This window comes from Podarcis bocagei, assembly GCF_964188305.1.
Source record: "Podarcis bocagei genome assembly, chromosome: 8".
NCBI classification, from domain to species: Eukaryota; Metazoa; Chordata; class Lepidosauria; order Squamata; family Lacertidae; genus Podarcis; species Podarcis bocagei.
Window position 1 is genome coordinate 28,857,383 of NC_138133.1, and position 19,243 is coordinate 28,876,625.

Genomic DNA, 19,243 nt, shown 5'->3' on the forward strand with positions numbered 1-19,243 from the left:
ATCATTATGGCCCTTTTTATGTTTCAGGTTTTTAAAATTCTCTCAGGTTTTTAAAATCTCAGGTTTTATTATACTGGTCACATGGATATTGGTATATTGTGATTGCTGTTATAATATTTTAATATTGCATCTTATGAATTTTTCTTTTCTTTCTGAGCTGCCAATAAGAATATTGTGAGCTGCCTTGAGCACTGCTTTGATTTGTGTGTGTGTGGTGTGTTTTTTTCAAGAGTGGAAAACCAGGATATATGCATATAAATAAATTCTTGCATTGTGGGAGACCTCTGCCACCTGCTACCTGGTTCACCCCTTCCCAAATATAAGGCTTTGCTTCTTCAGCTCTAGGGCCACATTCTCTCACAGGGAACACGGGGTGGGCTTGGAGGGAATGCAAGGGGTGAGCAGAGCCAGAGAGAAAACTGCAAAAAGTGGGCAGAGCAATGGGTGTGACTCTTACCTTTGTACAATAGATTAAATTCCAGTCACATAAAAGTCAGAGGTTCCTACACATGTAAAGGTAAAGGTAAAGGGACCCCTGACCATTAGGTCCAGTCGTGACCGACTCTGGGGTTGTGCCGCTCATCTTGCTTTATTGGCCGAGGGAGCCGGTCTACAGCTTCCGGGTCATGTGGCCAGCATGACTAAGCCGCTTCTGGTGAACCAAAGCAGCGCACGGAAACGCTGTTTACCTTCCCGCTGAAGTGGTACCTATTCATCTACTTGCACTTTGATGTGTTTTGGAACTGCTAGGTTGACAGGAGCAGGGACTGAGCAACGGGAGCTCACCCCGTCGTGGGGATTCGAACCACCAACCTTCTGATCGGCAAGTCCTAGGCTCTGTGGTTTAACCCACAGCGCCACCCTTGTCCCTCCTACATATGTACACACCTCTAAAGGCTAGCAAGAGGCACAATTCAAACTAGGCAAAGAGGACTGGGGAGCAGTGTGGCTTGGGGAGCAGACATGTGTGCCCCAGGGAGAGCATTTCCAAGGCTGGATAGAAAGGGCATGGAGGGCTGCATACCCTTGTTTCAAACATGGCGGCAGTGGCAGAGCTTTATGCTCCAGCACCGGGGGTGGGTGGGAGTGGAGAGCAGGCGGGGATGGGGCTGGCACGTGTCCCAGGGGTGTGCTACACCGCCACAGGGGTGTGACGTGCGTCCTGGAGGTGTGGAGTGCCACCCACAGGGATGTGGCATGCGCCCTCGGGAAGTGGCGCTTAGCGCAGGTGGGGGATGCAACTGCGATAGCACCACATTGGGATTGTGCTGCCAGGGGCGGTGCACTCCCCCCGCACTCCTCTTCCTCCTCCAGTGCATGGCGGGTTTTTCTTTGCATGAATCTACTCAACTACAGTGGTACACTGGGTTACATACGCTTCAGGTTACATACGCTTCAGGTTACAGACTCCGCTAACCCAGAAATATTACCTCAGGTTAAGAACTTTGCTTCAGGATGAGAACAGAAATCGTGCTGTGGTGGCGCGGCGGCGGGAGGCCCCATTAGCTAAAGTGGTGCTTCAGGTTAAGAACAGACCTCTGGAACGAATTAAGTACTTAACCCGAGGTACCACTGTACTCTGCCTGCATGGTTCCATTCTGTGATGCCAAACCAGGGTTTTTGTGTGAGAGAGAGACAAAGAGTCCACTGCAGCATACTAGCACTTCTTACTTTGCTGCCCATGGCAGCCAGTTTGTGCCGGCACCTGTGGCACTTTTATCAATACAGTGGTACCTCAGGTTACATACGCTTCAGGTTACAGACTCCACTAACCCAGAAATAGTGCTCCAGGTTAAGAACTTTGCTTCAGGATGAGAACAGAAATCGTGCTCCGGCGGCACGGCGGCAGTGGGAGGCCCCATTAGCTAAAGTGGTGCTTCAGGTTAAGAACAGTTTCAGGTTCCGAACGGACCTCCAGAACGAATTAAATATGGTACTTAACCCGAGGTACCACTGTATATGCATACCAGAACAATTGTAATTTTTTTTTGAAGTGCAGATCCAATGGAAACTCCCTCCGGATGGTGTGTGAGAATGCTGTTGTGATTTGAGATAGCAGGGATTTTATAAATCCTCACCATAGATGGGACTAGAGGGGGCAGGTGGGGCAATTGTCCCATCCCCCCCCCCCACTGCCACCGCTGCCAAAGGAGCTCACTTCCTCTCTCGCCTCCCCATTTCTGAACTTCTGTCATTAACATCTGCTGTTATTTTTCTTTCGTACCCACCGAGAAATATAACCTGCTCCTCCTGCAACAATTTTTTTTCCTGGTGCTGGTACTTACTTTCACACGTGTGTGTGTGTGTGTGTGTGTGTGTGTGTGTGTGTGTGTGTGTCTGTGTGTCTGTGTCTTCTCTCTCTCCCTCCCTCCCCCTCCTTCCCCTCTCCTATTTACACAATTTTTCAATTGTTGCAAAATTTTGAAATTGCCACTAGCTTCTAGTGCTTGGCAAGCTTGTTCCTTCACCATTCAAAAGCCTGAACATGGAAATAAATAAGCAAAAACCTCTCCTCAGAGCACAGCCAAATTCTGCCTTTTAACACAAAGGTGTACAATCAATAAGAATTAAGTCTGCAGCACACCCAGAAACTGGTTTGCTTCCCCAAATGATGTTGAAAAAACACACCAAGGCTGACCTGTCAGGTTCATGAAAAGCAGGAAGAGGAAACCTGAACCAAGCTAATAGTTACACAATCCAGCACTTGGAGCCATCTGTTACTGTCCACTGCTGGGTTAAAGGCTACAGGAGTCTAGGGCCACACACACCGGCTTTGGGCCTCGTATCAGATCCTTATAGAGCCCTGTCTCCTGCTTCACAAGGCGAATGAGAATGCAGGTTCACAGTCTTGAGCACTCTATAATATTGTAAAACACCACCCCAATCTCTGGAGCTGGATCTAGACGCAGCAAAGAAGCATTTCAGTTTAAAGAGTTGTAAACTTAAACAGGGAAAACAGGTAGAGGAAAAGTGGGATTCCACGTTGGCATCTGTGGGCACAATGTTATACTGCACATACAAAGCATATGAATCGCTTTTTCTTTACCAGTCTAGCTGAGTCCTGGGCAAATGAGATATTCCAGCGTTTCCAGGTGCTCACCCAGGGTTCAGTTTCCTTGGAAGGGCAGCAGATGCCATGGCGTCTTAATTATATAAGTATTATTTACACATATATACAACCTGGGGCTAATTTGGGGGGACCCACAGTGTTAACACCTCAAGAGGTCTTGCTTCTCCCATAGTCACAGCCTTGGGTTCAAGCAGAAATCAAGCATGGCTCTCATTCTCTCACTTCTGCCTGTTTATAACCCATCTCTCTCTCTCTCTCTCTCTCTCTCTCTCTCTCTCTCTCTCTCTCTCTCTCACACACACACACACACACACACACACACACACCTCTGACTTTTGTTTTTCTCACTACCAGCCAGGTGATGGAGGGACCCCCCACCCACCTGCCCTCTGGCACAGAGCCACTTCCTCTGTTATGCTAAAAACACTATTTAAGCCATTATCTCACTAAGAAGCTTACCTGGCTAGTTCAACAATGGAACCCTCTATTAGATTTAGCCCTCGCTGGATTTTACCCCAGGAACTAGAAAGGCCTCAGGCATCATGCCGACTAGACTAACCACACACACACACACCCCAGCTCACAACATTATTTTTTAGGTCTGGCAACTAGAACTGAACACATCATTCCAGGCGTAGCCACACCCCAGATTTGTACCAACAGTTTTATTTTCAAATAATTTCCTCTTCCTTCCTAACACAGAGAATACAACCCCCCCCCCCAAAGTTACGGTACTCCATACTTTAATTCAGCTGTCCATCTCTTTCTTAGCTGGTCAATGCCTGTTCTAGCCCCATAGGCATAAATGTGAAGTTTGGATTTCTTTTACCACAAAATTCCATCAACCCCAATCAATACGGTCAATGATCAGAGAAGATGCAAGTTGTATTGCCGCAACATCTGATGGGCACCACATTTCATACCTCTGACCTAGGAGGAGTCATTGTTAATACTGGAAATTTTCCTCTGTTCGTGTTTCCCTACATTTTATTATATACATTATATACTAACGTTCAAATAGTAACAAACAAATAAAAAGACACCTGTATTTAAGAAAAATCATTTTGCAAGCTGAGTACAACATGTCACACACTGGTTTTATTAGTTTTCTTCCCCACCTTAGGTAAATTTGGACTTCGGATAACTAGGTTCTGTCCTAACCAGGAAGTATGTATAGCTCATGTTAACAGTAAATCCATTAAAAATAGCTCTAGTCTTTCACAATCCTCAAAGCCTGTACATGGGGTGTTAATTTCCTATGCTGGCTATTCATATCTGTAAGATTTCAGCCTTAAGACCTGTGTTTTATACTAGTGTGTACTGGAAGGACAACACTAAAAAAAAATCACTTTAGAATTTTAATTATGCATTTGAGGCACAAGTCAAAGTGAAGATATATCCTTTTTATTACTAAGCTATCTTATTTAATCTATCTTTTCAATAGGTTATTGATAGATACTGACATTTCTTTCAAAATACAGTGGGCTATGATGGGAAACCCATTATTATCAAAAACTGGGAAAGTACCTTGATCATCCTCTAGTCCAGGGTTTCCCAAACTTGGGTCTCCAGCTGTTTTGGTCTACAATTCCCACCAACCCTGACCACTGGTCTTGCTAGCTAGGGATGATGGGAGTTGTAGTCCAAAAACAGCTGGAGACCCCCGTTTGGGAAACCCTGTTCCAATATCCTGCTGATACAAGAAATGCATAATAGGGGACCGTCTAGGCTCTGGTTTAAAAACTCCAATGAAGGAGAGTCCATCAGGCCTGACCTGGGAGCAGGATAGGAGGAGAGATGGTGGCAGCACCACTGGGCTGCCCAGTCTACCAGGGGAGCACCACACTTGCCCCGCCCCGGGAGCCAGCAGCCACTGCTACGCCACTGGTCCCTCATTTCCCTAAACTCTTGATTCATGCTGCTTGTGTCTGTGTGTGTGCATGTGAGCTGAGTTTGATGGGGAGGGGGGAACAAGCTGTCTTAGTCTCTGGGGAGATCTTCACTCCCCTCCCATTCTGTTATACCAGAACCACCTTTGTTGCTCAGGGTGACAAAGCCCTCAACAGTTCATATACAAGTACCCATTCAACAACTTGCAGAGAAGTAGCCAGTCTCAGTGCATTTCTGCAGAAGACAGAGGGATGTCCAATGCCATATAGCAAAATTTGGTGCCTTCCATGGTACATAGGCCTACCAACTGAAGATAAAACACCTGATGCATCTCACGACTGGTCCATGACTGTCATCTGTTAGTCTTCAAGGTGCCACAAGCCTCTTTTGAGGTATTCGTTTATATTCGTGTAAACGTGGATATGAAGAACAGAGGTTATGGTGACTGAAGTATAAAAGACGTGCGGCGTAAACGGTGGAAGTCTTTTAAAACATTTTAATTAAGGCTGATATCTTGTAAGATGGAAATATATAGCCGTATGCAAGTATAGATCTGAAACTGCTGTTTATGGTGAAAACTTTTCTATTTTCTAAATTTCCATCTTTAATTTTTCTTTCTTCTTTTATTCTTTTATTCCTTTTTTCTTTCTTTGTTTCTTCTTTTTTCCCCTCCCCGCTTTCTTTCTGAATATTGCTTTATAGATGTATAAATAACTATGTTTATGTGTATATGTATGAAATTTGTTTCGTATTTCTTTTCTTATTTGATATTCTTTTTTGTATTCAATAAAATTTACAATAATTTGAAAAAATTAAAAATTTGAAAAAAATTATTCGTGTAAACGTGGCTTGCTCAATGGAAAGAAGACCCTGGGTTGCTGGTCAGCTCTTTGTTTCCCAATATGTTCGCCTTGGCTTGCAGGCCTTCTTCTCCCTCCTTCACCCTGAGGGTTTCCCTTTCACATGCTAAGCGGGTCGGGCGCCCCAAACCTGCTCCACGCGCGCCCGGAGGATTCGGGCCCAAAGCCGACAGGTGGGCGGGGAAGCCGCGGCGCCAGCAGCCAATCACACGGCCGGGAGCAAAGAAGAATCCCGTTCCCCGAAGGCGGGGCCGAGCCGCTGAATCAAAGGGCTACCAAAGAAGAGCCGGCGAGGAGTCCGGCGAGGAGCGCGCGCAAAGAGAGAGGCTCTCGCGCCTCTGCGCTCTGAGGGAACGCACAGCCTGCTTCCATTGCGGCCGCTAGGAAGAGGCAGCCCGGCGGCTTGCTTAGCAACAGGCTGAGCGAACACAAAAGCCCTGCCTTGGCGACCTCGCTAGCCGTGGGCATGCGGGAAGAAGCCCCATGCAGCGCGGCGGCGCCCAGCTGAGGAGCCGCATGCCTCGCGCGCAGCAGGGCTGCAGCCGGCGGGAGCTCCTTCCTGAGGCGGTCGGCGGGGGGAAAGGCGCGCTGCGCCTGGCGGCTTTGGCGTCGCGCGCCACAATGCTGCCTCGCAGGCTCTCCTACCTTCTGGTAGCGCTCGCCCTCAGCAGCCTGACGGCGTTGCTGGTTTTCCTCCGCGGCCAGCCCGACCCTCCGGGCCCCAAGGAGGAGGCCCGACGGCCGCGGGGTCAGCAGCCCTGGCAGCAGCCCCAGCCTGGGAGAGAAGGGGACTTCCTCCGCGGGGCTTGCGGCGCCCTGGCCGCTGAGGAGAAGGCGTTCGTGTGGGGCAACCACCTGCGCACACCCTTCGGGCAGTCGCCCGGCTGCGCCGAGTACGTGGAGGGCAGCCACTACGTCACGCGAGCCCTCTCGGAGGAAGAGGTCGCCTTCCCGCTCGCCTACGTCATCACCCTCCACAAAGAGTTCGCCACGTTCGAAAGAGTCTTCCGCGCGCTTTACGCGCCCCAGAACGTGTACTGCGTCCACGTGGACGAGAAGGTGTCCGGCGACTACAAGCAGAGCGTGGAGAGGCTGGTGGGCTGCTTCCCCAACGCCTTCCTCGTGTCCAAAGCCGAGCCGGTCATTTACGCGGGGATCTCGCGTCTCCAGGCCGACCTGAACTGCATGAAGGACTTGCTGCGCTCCGAGGTTCGCTGGAAGTATGTCCTCAACATGTGCGGCCAAGACTTCCCGTTGAAAACCAACAGGGAAGTCATTCGCCACCTGAAAAGCTTCAAAGGGAAGAACATCACCCCCGGCATCCTCCCTCCTGAGCCGATCACCGTAAGGACCAAGTACGTTTACAAGGAGCACATAGACAGAGAGTCCTCTTACATGAAAAGGACTGGTACCCTCAAATCACCTGCGCCCCACAATCTGACAATTTACTTTGGCTCTGCCTACATTGCCCTCACCAGGCCGTTTGTGGAGTTCCTTTTCCAGGACAAACGGGCCCTCGATTTGCTGGAATGGTCCAAGGACACCTACAGTCCGGATGAACATTACTGGGTGACGCTCAACAGGATACCAGGTACGTTAATGGCATCTGGCAGTTTCTGATTTGGGTGGTTTCTGGTCTCCCAAGGCGTGCGTATTTTCTTTTGTCCTGTAGCCAGGACTTGCTTGCTAAGGGCATTTCCAGATGGAGCCTCTTTAGCGTGGGAAATAATTCACTGCATCTCTCAAAACTCCAACCTTGAGCTGTCCAAACCACAGAGCAAAACCCTATACAGCTTTCCACCTTGCTTTTATTTTTCAAGGACACATTTCCCACCCTTTCCAGTTCAAAAATAAATCACATTGTTCCCAGTGGTGCAGGGAATAATTGCCTGGATACAGGCACCGCTGTTAAGGGTTGATCACACAAGACCCATGATTATTGAACTCTGTAATAATAACAGCATATGGAACTTAGTTCAAAAGTCCTGGAACAGTGGGACTTGGCAGATGCAGGATGAGAGGACAATGCCGCTTTCTTATAGATAGACAGATGTATCAGAAAGAAGGAAGTAGTGGAGTTTCCCAATAATCTTGTCCTGGGGCTATTTAATGTAATTTATTTGTGCGTGATCTGGAATTGAGGGTAAGCAGTGAGGTAGCCAGGATGAAAACTCAAGGAGGTAAAGCGCTCCAAAAGAATCTCACCAAATCTATGCCTGCAGGTGAGAAAAGGGAAAATGAAAGTGAATGTAAGTGGTGTAAAATGATGCATATCTGGGGCAACCACACACACAGCTTTCCATATGCACTTATGGGATCTGAGCTGGCTGTGATTAACAGCACCACAGGTATGTCTGGAATGCCTGCCAGTGGCTGTTAACATGAAAACTAACAGTGAAGCGATATGCCTATCTATTTAGAAGTAAGCTTCATTGAGTTAGGTATTGCCACCTAAATGTTAGAGCCTCCATGCGTCTCAAAACCAGTTGCTGGGTAACTTACAATGGCGATGAGCTGTTGCCTCCACATTTTACATTTTTGGGCTTCCCTGGTGCATCTCCTTCAGAGGAAAGGTTAAGCTTAGCAGGAGAAAACCATGAGTAAGGAGAGGGTGGCATGATAGAGATGTGTAAAATTATGCGGAATGTGGAGAAAGCAGACAAACTTATTTCCTCCATCTTTCATAATGCGATAACTTGGGTTGCTTCAAATTAAGCAAAGAGTTGGAAGATTCAGGGCAAACAAAAAGGAATCACTTTTTCCACACAAAACCAAGCTAAAATATGTGGTTCATGTGATTTTACCATTGAAAAAGTGAATCCGTTCCTTTTGGCAATTGAAAACCTTAATTCCATGACAAGTTTGTAGCAAATGAATGGGCTGTGATGTTCCTAGCAACTGACAAAGCTCTATGAAACATTGTGTTAAGAGTTGAAATCGAGAAATGATATAATACTGTGCTTGATGGCAGGACCTAGGGCTCAGAACAGGCATGCAAACTTGGACTCCAAGCATGTTGATTATGGAAAAGATAAACAAATAAACCTGATATTGTGTTAGGCTTAACATATTTTAACAACGTCAGAATATTTTCAATGTTGTCTCCCTTGGTTACCTCATGTGGTCAGAAGAATGTGTGCAGTATATATTCGTTATGGTCTTCTGGTTTGTGATGCATTTCATTGCAGTAGCTGCAGTGATTTGGGGTGTCACACAGAATGTGAGGCACTCTCCCAAATCTTGCTTCAAAGGGAAACTCCACTCAGAGGCTTCCTAGCTTCATTTGCAGTGCCTGCCATGCCTCTATGCTGGCTTCATGCTGCATTCTCAGTAGAGTGTTATCTTTGGGTACTGAACCAGATAGTAAATCACACTTTCCTTTGACTTATAGAATCATAGAACTGTACAGTTGGAAGGGATCATGAGGGTCATCTAGTCCAAACCCCAGTAATATATACACTCCCCCCTCCCCACTTGTAGGTTATATAGTGGGTAAGCTTTAGACATAAAATGTGTCGTGAGATGCAACATGAAGATTCAAATGTGGCTGGTCATTCCACCATTTTCTACAGACCCTCATTCACTCCCCCGCCCCGCAATTTCCCCCCTTTTCTTATTTATTGAATCAGTCTTATTGTAGCCCACTCTCCCCGCCCGCCCCTCAGTTTTCACTTTTCCTCTGAGAAAGATGTTTTCTTTATCTAACAGCCTGCTACCTTTGCTCTTTGGGTTGGGTACCACACAGTGGCCATACCAGCTCCCTGAAGGTATGGTAATAGCTAGTTAGTTGCCTCCTCTAACAAGCCCAGGCAGGTGAATTGGGCCTGTGGAGCAGGGTGGTTGCTATTATTGTCCATGCATCCTAGACACAGGAACATTTGGCACAGAGGGAATTATCAGTGCCCTTGCCTTTTCTTCCTTTCAGATCTGTGGTTTCTCTTATTAATGTTGCTTCCCGAAAGAAATAAAATTGCAGAAGCTTTGTTCACCTGTGTGTGTGTGCGCGCGCGCGCAATTAGAATTTGCAAACTATTTTCCAAAGAAATATAATAGAACTTGAAAGAGGGGGACCCACCTCCAGTACATAAAGAAGGTTATTAGATGTCAGTGTCTTAATGCATTTCTGATAACTCAAAGGGATGTATCTGACTCTCCCACATTCACAGCTGACCTAATGAAATCAATAGTCTTAAGTTAATTGCATTTGATTTAAATCCATTCATTTCAGTGGGTCTACTCTGTGTACGTCTTGAATATAACTCAGTACAGGAGATTCCTTCAAAAGAAATACTATATTTTGCCAAGAAACCTCTGTAGGTGCTCTGGCCAGCTGATGATCTTGGAACATAAGAACCTCTACTGGATCAGGCCAATGGCCGAACTGGTTCTGTTCTTGTTGTTGTTGTTGTTTAGTCGTGTCCCACTCTTCGTGACCCCATGGACCAGAGCATGCCAGGCACTCCTGTCTTCCACTGCCTCCCGCAGTCTGGTCAAACTCATGCTGGTAGCTTCAAGAACACTGTCCAGCCATCTCGTCCTCTGTCGTCCCTTTCGCCTTGTGCCCTCCATCTTTTCCAACATCAGGGTCTGTTCTTGTAGTGGTCAACTAAATGCTTGTGGGAAGCACATAAACAGAGCCTGATCACAAGAGCACTTCCTCGACCTCAGCCCCCAGCAACTGATATTCAGAGGTATAGTGCTTCTGATAGTGGAGGTGCAACATGATCATCATGGCTAGTAGCCACTGATAGTCTTATCCTCCATGAATTTGTCTGATTTTCTAAATCAACCAAGTTGGTGGCCTTCACTGCCCCCTGTGGGAGTGAGTTCCACCATTTAACAGTGTGCATTGCTGAAGAATATCAACAATGGCCTTCATGGTGGAACTGGATGATTACTGTACTGGGTGCTGAAGCTTTCGAAAGGCACAGATTGCAGAATTATCTCATAAATCTGTTCGTTGGACTAAAAGGTCTGCTATGAATGTTCTGTAAACCTTGGGACCTCACAAATCAGGTTGTTCTGTGGTTTTGTGGCATGGAACATGTTGCTTTTCTGATGTTGTTAAATTCCATCTCCCATGAGACCCGGCTAGCGTCTTAGTGTATTTTTGGTCTCTGTGGAAGCCGCCCAGAGTGGCTGGGGAAACCCAGCCAGATGGGCGGGGTACAAATAATAAATTATTATTATTATTATTATTATTATTATTATTATTATTATTATTATTATTATTATTATTTATTATTATTTATTATTATTATTATTATTACTAGCATGGCCAATAGTCAAGGGCTGTAGGAGCTTTAGTCCAGCAACACTTGACAAACTGGACTCTGGCACACAAAGGCTTGTGCCATTACAAATTTGTCGTTTTTTGCTGCAGTGGAGCAACACCACTATCCCTTTGGAAACAGGACTGTGGAGAGGCTGAGCATCAGCACAAAGCAGAGATGGGGAAGCTGTAGCCCTTCAGTGCAGCCAATGGTCAAAGATGATGGGAGTAGGGGGCCCAGGAGCATCCGGGGGACCATAAGTCCCCATCCCTGGCAGTCTGCAGAACATGAGACTCCTAATCTCAGGGTCGTGGGTTTGAGCCCTATCTTGGGCAAAAAAAATCCTGCATTGCAGGGGGTTGGACGAGATGACCCACGTGGTCCCTTCCAACTCTGCAGCTCTATGATTCTATGATCAGCCAACCAATCCTTCTAGGAATGCCCATGATGAGCAGCCTGGTAAAGTAGCACAGCCACCCTGGCTAAAGCACGCAACAGCTTTGATGTATCGCAACAGTACTTGCTGCTTGTTGTGTAATTCATTTTCTAAGAGCCCAGCCCTTTTCTTCCCGAGCTACTTTTCCTGACCTTAAAACCTCCCCTGAGGGCACTCCTTTGTTAGGAGCGTTGCAAAGTGCTCATACTTGTCACCTGGGGTAAAGTAATGTTTCAACTATCTTTCAAATTATACCCTTTGGCAAAAAAAAAGAAAAGAAAACCCACCTCCTTGGATCTTGTGAAAGCTACACTGGCTGGAAAGACAGGTCAGCCCTCCTGAGAGCTTCTGTTTCGCCCTTTCCATTGCTCCGAGCTATTTCTCAATCTTCAAGAGTGAAACCTGAACAACAACGAAATGTCCAGATATTTACATGCCGTTTCATCCATTTCCTGGGGGGCAAATGAGCCAAAGAAAAGGAAGCAAGGATCTTAGGCATAACCTTGGGGTGGGGTGGGGGGACAAAGTGTTTGGATGCCAGAAGTGCATAAAAGATAGCATAAAATTGGTTTCACCATCATGAGATTTCCAAAGAAGCTGGCCTGAGGATTATAGTTGGGGGGGGGAGTGTCCCAAGTAGTACTCACCTGAACCCCCCCCCCCCCAAAAAAAAAATTCCATTGGACTGCTGCTATTATTAGTTTATCTGCAGTGACTTTGATCCAAGATAAGGTTCTCATATTTTTCTTGGGCTCCGGCAGTCTCCTATACACAAACTCCAGAAAAAGCCTCATGAACAATAGATATACATACTTACACATGTACATACATACACATTTGATGCATTTCCATAGGTAAAACCATGCTCAAAGCAGCTTACAACATGAAAAAGAAACCAGAATTACAAAAGTTGAGAGAAACAATAAATAAAACATATCAAAAAGCACACAACCAAATTGAACAGTTCCAAGATAAATCATAGTAAGATAGCCAAGAAGATGGTCTCTGGCCTCTTCAGCAGCCTTAGCGTTTGTAGCTGGAGTCAGTCAGGGCCCCTCCCTCCCAGACCAGGTGGGGAAAAGCCTGCAAGGCAGGGGGGAGGCAAGGTCTTCCAGGACTCACAGCCAATATGGAATCATCCAAAACAAGGCTGTGATCCTAAGCTAAGTTGACTGAAGGAAGTACATAGAAAGAGCATTTCTGTCCTTTCCTTCTGCCACTCTCCGTACTCAAATTTGCCAAGGCTGTGCCAAAGTGACTGCTGCTTCCAGGCCACCTCTGCCATCAGCAAAGCAGACATTAGGAATCTGTGGCCTTCCAGATCTTGGTTGCTGGACTCCAAACTTCCATCAGCTGCAGCACCCTGCAGGGCCAGTGATTGGGGATGATAGGAGTTGTAACCCAGCGACATCCGGGAGGCCACAGGCTCCCCAGCCTAGCATGAAACCCAGTGCGGTGGGGTGACTTGCTGGAGACACTTCTCAGGGGCCCTTCATGCAGCTTTGCATGCAACTATCAACCTAGCAGGTTGATAGACTAGCTAATAACCTGGGATTATTATTTTTTATCCCTCTTGCTTGAAAACTGGCACCACAATGCCAGTCTTCCAAACTCAGTAGGCTATTCCTTTTCCATTGATTGTGGCGAGTAATGCCACAAGACCAGAATGCCACCAGTTAAGGTTTGTTGTAGGGATTTGTTGCCCCCAAGAACCTTGGAGCTACTTACCATTTTTAATGAGATTCCGTTTCATTGGGGAACAAAGGAAGCCAACTAAGTATATCATCTAAGAACCAGTTCAGTATATATATATCTGTGGTATTTGGAAGCTTAGCTGCTGAGCAGTGTCCTTGAAACACGCTGGGAATTGTTATTGTGATCAGCCGACACTGAGAGTCAGGAAAGAAGCCCATCTGCTTCTACCATAGGAAGGAAGTGGAATTAGGGAGTTGAGAGTAAGTGACATTTATTGAGCATAATTTGCTGTTTCAGGTTTGTTGCAGAATGTTGTGCGTTGATTCTACTATTGCGTTGTAAATAATCTTATGCATGCCGTGTCTACTGTTACCTTAGTGCTTTTCCTCTACCCCAGAGATGGGTAAACAAGCAGATCAAAATCTGCTGGTAGATGTTTGTGTGATCTGTAGTAGATAGCCCTGGCTTTCTGACTCCCAGTTGCTTAACAACAGGAAGTAAAATATGCAAGTTAAAAAACAAAATTATCTGGGAGGAATTCAACATCATTATATGGCTAGCGGTGCATTTAGGGCAGTGCGACTGGTTCCCCTGCACTGGGCGCCAAGCCTAGGGGGTGCTGCAGGACATTGCAACTATAACGTAGTGAATTGAGCAGAACAGAAGATGAGAAGTGGGGGGTGCTGAATTTTGGGCCCACACAGAGCACTGCTGAAATTTGAAAGATCAAAATCTGCCTCTGCTATGGCCATTGTTCCACCAGTGCAAACATTTCAGTTTGCCAGGTGGAAGGGTCCCCCATCTCTTGTCTCCCCCTTGCACTGTTTTTTTTAGGGGGGTTCTCCCACCCACCTACTGAACCAATTTTGGGGGCACAAGGACAGGGGTAAGCAGCTCTGCATTACTAGCAGTCTTTGTGTGGGCTTCAGTTAGCAAGGCTCATTTGCCGAATCTTTCCCTCTGTGTTGTTCACCTATAACAGGCTTCCTCAACCTTGGCCCTCCAGATGTTTTTGAGACTACAATTCCCATCATCCCTGACCACTGGTCCTGCTAGCTAGGGATCATGGGAGTTGTAGGCCAAAACCATCTGGAGGGCTGAGATTGAGGAAGCCTGACCTATAACATATTCATATTCATTGGTTCCCTTTTACCATATCTTAGTGCAACCCTGTGGGGTAGTTTTAGAGGTTTGTGCTTAGAATCCTTAATCTGCAGTAACTCAATACATATATACACCTGGAGAATTTGGGCTACAGTAGGTAAGGCTCCCATGCTCCAAAAGCACCGTTTTGCATTGTTCTGCAGCTGCTATTTTGCACCGGCTCTGACTGGTGGACCTTTGGGCCATAGTAAAAATGAAGTAGATGCCACAAATTTCACCTTTGCTGTACTCCATTCATGTCTGTGTACAGTGCAACCAGTTCTGTTGACTCTCAGCATTTCTTCCAAAAGTTGGTATTGGGTCCAGGAACACAAACATTCCTCATGGCATTTGCAGGACGTATCATAAGCAGCACATGCAGACTGACCGGAGATAGTATTTCCTCCAGGCTCGTTCTTGTGCATGGACATTCAACTTTGTTTTACTGCAGGGTTCACAGGTCGACAGGAAAACCATACCTCCCTTTGTGATGCAGAAACTATTTGTACAGCTGGAGATTTTGGAAATAAATTTTAGAGATCAGGATATGTGTGTTGTTTTTAACACAACCTGGCTCGGGCAAAAGCCAGAGGCTTCCAAAGAAAAACCTTTGCCTCTGAAGAAACTGAGATGAATGAGGATCTCCAACAGGGTGGCACAACAGTGTTCACTTCTTCAAGAGCGAACCACCTCATTTTAAGAATAAGACTTATCTTTCTCTTGTGTTCTCTCTTCAACAAACAGGTGTCCCCGGCTCCATGCCAGATGGTAGATGGGAAGGTGACCTGAGAGCTGTCAAGTGGAGCAATGATGAAGCTAAACATGGAGGATGTCACGGTAAAGAACACGTAGTTCTGGCATTTTGTTTCAGTCAACTGCAGGAAGCTTGATTCTCCCCAGTGATTTTTTCCCCCAAACCATTGTTAACATCCATAAAGTAGTAAATATAAAGATCCAGTTAGCAAGGTAATAGGGTAAAATGGGACTTTGTTTTTAGTAGACCTACATAAGACTGCTCAGCTGTCTCACGTACAGAACCCTTGCTCGGTTGACTATATCTGGGAACAAATCTGTAGGAGTTGGGACTGTAAAGAAAAAGAAAAGGAGAAGAAAAGTCAGATGCACAGAGGTGGAGGAAAGGGAAGAGTAGGAGGCAGAAAGAGTGGCATATTGAGAGGAGGGGCAGAAGGAAGGAAGGAAGGAGTAAAGAACAGGAGAAAAACAAAGATGTAATGAGCAGAAAACTATTGACAAAATAGGAAAGAAAAGAAGAGGAGCTAGGGAAAAAATAGAAGGGAAGGCGCACAAAACAATGGTTTTGAACTGCAGCCATAGTGAACAAGCTTAGAGGAAATGACAACAAGGAGGGAGCAGCAGCCAGAATTTTCCCGGAAAGGGAACTGCCTGCTACTCCCTTCCCTCACTAGTGGTGCATTGTCATTTTGCTCAGCCGCCGGGGATGGAGCCACCAGCCAGCGTGGAGGGAAGGGGGCTGCTTGGGGACAGGGATCCAGGGTGTGGTCGTTCCACCCCTCCTGAACGTCACACCTGAAGCAAACTGCCTCCCTTTGATTCCAGACAGGGCAGTCTCCTAATTCTGCTTCCTTTCTTTATTGCTCTTTTGTTTATTTCTCTGTAGCTTTGTGTACTTTGCTCATCCAGCCATGTAGCACTCATCTCCTTGAATCTGAAAGGAAAACAAAGACGGGAATGTGGTTTTGCTACACAGCAGAGATTTCCCTCTTGCAACACAGCTCTCGCTACTATGTGGTCACATTAAATGTTTCCATTGGTGATACACTGAGAATGCTCCACTAGCGCCCCCCCTTTTTAGTAATATGTTAAAATGACTGGAAATTACATAAAATATTTACACACATAGAATCATACAATTACAATTACACACACAGAATCATAGAACTGTAGAGTTGGAAAGGACCCCGAGGGTCATCTATCTCAACCCCCTACAATGCAGGAATCTCAACTAAATCATACATGGCTGATGACCACCCAGCCTCTGCTTAAAAACATCAAAGGAAGCAGCTGGGATTCTGTTTCACTGACAAACAACTCTTACTGTCAGAAAGTTCTTCCTGATACAGTGGTACCTCGGGTTAAGAACTTAATTCATTCCGGAGGTCTGTTCTTAACCTAAAACTGTTCTTAACCTGAAGCACCACTTTAGCTAATGGGGCCTCCTACTGCCACCACACCGCCGGAGCACGATTTCTGTTCTCATCCTGAAGCAAAGTTCTTAACCTGAAGCACTATTTCTGGGTTAGCGGAGTCTGTAACCTGAAGCGTATGTAACCCGAGGTACCACTGTATTTAGTTGGAATTTCCTTCCTTGTAACTTGAAGTCATTGGTTCGGGTCCTAGCCTCCAGATGATGAGAAAACAAGCTTGCTCCATCCTTCACGTGACAGCCCTTTAGATATTGAAGATGGCTATCATATCTCCTCTCAGTCTCCTCTTTTCCAGGCTAAACATACCCAACTCCCTCAACCTTTCCTCATAAGGCTTGGTTTCCAGACCCTTGATCATCTTGGTTGCCCTCCTCTGCACACATTCCACCTTGTCAATATCCTCCTTAAATTGTGGCAGCCAGAACTGGACACAGGAGTGGTCTGACCAACTTAAGGTCTTGGGCACAGGCATGCATTCCAGGCCCTTCCTGTCTTGTCCACAAAAACAGAAGAAAAGTTTTTGTGTGTGATTATTATTTTTTCTTCCCCTATTCCTTGGCAGGTCGTTATGTCAGAGCCATTTGTATCTATGGAACTGGTGATCTGAAGTGGCTGCTGAAATCCAAAAGCCTTTTTGCTAACAAGTTTGAACTGGAAACATACCCACCAACCGTGGAATGCCTGGAGTTGAGTGTTAGGGAGAGAACACTCAATCAGAGTGAGATACCGGTGGAACAAAGTTGGTACCTATAGGAAAAGATACCTTTTAAGTTGGTGAACAGAAACAGTCATGGAAAGCCAGCATTTTGGCTGGACCATTCATCGCACCTTGAAGCTGCGCTTCTTCAGGATACTCAATACGAGCCGTTTTTATAACACTTTGAACACCTTTGCACTAAGCCTGAAACAAGATTTCAGGGCAATCAATATATTAGCTGAGCTTCCTTGATATTTTAAAGATTTTGGAACAGGGTTATTCACCCTGCCCAGAAAAAACACTCAGGTATTATTTATTAATACTTTGGGAACTGGTTTGTATTAACCAAGAGAAAGACAGTGACTTCAGATTTCAAGTTGGTCATGTTAGAGCTTGCCCTTTGTTACAGTCAGGTCTCACTAAGTGATGGTTCAGGTCAGTGGATTAAAATTGACTACATCTCCTCAGCTTCAGCTTTCAACTCGTTAGCTGGGCAACTTGTGCCAGCTTCTGCTGTCCTACATACAAGCGTTGTACTTGATACTGAATTGACCTCTGCCAACAATTTAGAAACCTGGTTCCTGGACCTCCAGGATTCTCTCAGTAGAAGGAGAACCCCACACCCAACCCCACAAATGTTAACTGAGTTTTATCTCCCCTCTTTAACCCAGGAAGTATTGCATGTATGGCAGGGTAGTGTGGGAAGTCTGAATCACAGCCCCAGAGGGTTAAGTAGGAGAGTGAAATAGAAACTCAGAGATGGGAGGGCAAATGTTTCTATTGGACCAGTTGCCTGTTTACACTTGCCATATTTGGCTTGACTGTTAATTGATCCCAGAAATAAAAAAGAAAGGGGCTATCAGTGGTGTCCAGGACCTAGTTCATTAGGCCCAACTCTCTTTGTGGCAAGGAACTGTTGCTTGGGAGAAACGAGACTGCTTTATTCAGAGGAAATGAGCCTAAGCACTATTGCACACATTCTGATAAAGTTAAGCCAGATCTGTATCTAGCCAGGGTTTTTTTTGTCCCAGGTGAAGCCTCCAGGGGGGCACCATTGAGAATCCCAGCCTGTGTATGTGTGTACACAAATGCGCGTGGGAGGTGGGATGCAAACTGGGTCTTTGACTCAGGTGAAATAAAGTCTAGTTTCACCTCTGGTTAAGCAGAAGTCATTTCCACTTCTGAAAACATTTCTGCCCACAATCTAAATCTCCCAACTTCTGGGATTTAGAGAGAAGACAGAAAAGGTAATTAAGAAGTGCTTAAAAGCATTGGGGAGAAAGCTAAATAGCCGAGAGACATTTCCCTCTCCAGATGTTAAGATTATAAGATTACACACACACACACACACACACACACACACACATTTTGTGCATGATTCCAAACTTCTCCCCATAAAAATGCAGAAGTTGGAATCTTGCACAAAATGTTTTATCCATCCCAATGTCCACCAGCTCTTCTGAATGCTTGAAAAAGGTGTGTTAACATTTGGGGTTGATGGATTTGTTAATAAAATATCCACTTTGAAAACAGCCCTTCAACTTGTGATACAAATTTTAGTTAAGCTCTTGCTGTGAAACATAACCTGTCTCAGATATGATCCATTGACTGCTGCATTTTTAACTGAGTCGTATGTTTTCCTACTAAGGAAGCACATTTGCACATACCAAGGATTGGAGGCTACTCACTGTAAAAAAAAAATAATAATAATAAAGTTGATTGGTTTCTTGTTAATTTTTAAAAGCAACCCTCACCAAACTGACAAATTGCAGGTATAACTCAGTGCCTCCATGCTACGAAAAGTGTTACCTGCTAATTTCTACCAAATTGCTTTAAAATGCAAAGACCACTGTATGAATTGGTGGCAGAAGCTTGGGCCAGCTGTAGTAACAACTTTCAGGACAAGGAATTCACCATTTGCATGGTATTGACCATGCCATAGGGGCTACAAACAGAAAGTGTGTGGGTGCCAGAAAATCCAAAGGTTCTAATC

At 45.8% G+C, this 19,243-nt stretch overlaps 1 protein-coding gene across 4 annotated transcripts in view; it reads left to right on the forward strand.

Moving 5' to 3' along the window:
* Nucleotides 1-18,984, forward strand: part of GCNT2 (glucosaminyl (N-acetyl) transferase 2 (I blood group)) — a 42,398-nt gene extending 23,414 nt beyond the window's left edge. For 3 of the 4 annotated variants that reach the window (XM_081206483.1, XM_081206482.1, XM_081206484.1), the window contains 2 exons: nt 15,112-15,204; nt 17,116-18,984. In XM_081206483.1, coding sequence (XP_081062609.1) covers nt 15,112-15,204; nt 17,116-17,306 — 284 coding nt within the window. In that variant the 3' untranslated portion in view covers nt 17,307-18,984. Of the gene's footprint in view, nt 1-3,075; nt 7,412-15,111; nt 15,205-17,115 lie in introns of those variants that run through there. The other variant, XM_081206481.1, reaches the window with a different exon arrangement.
* Nucleotides 18,985-19,243: the final 259 nt, after the last annotated feature.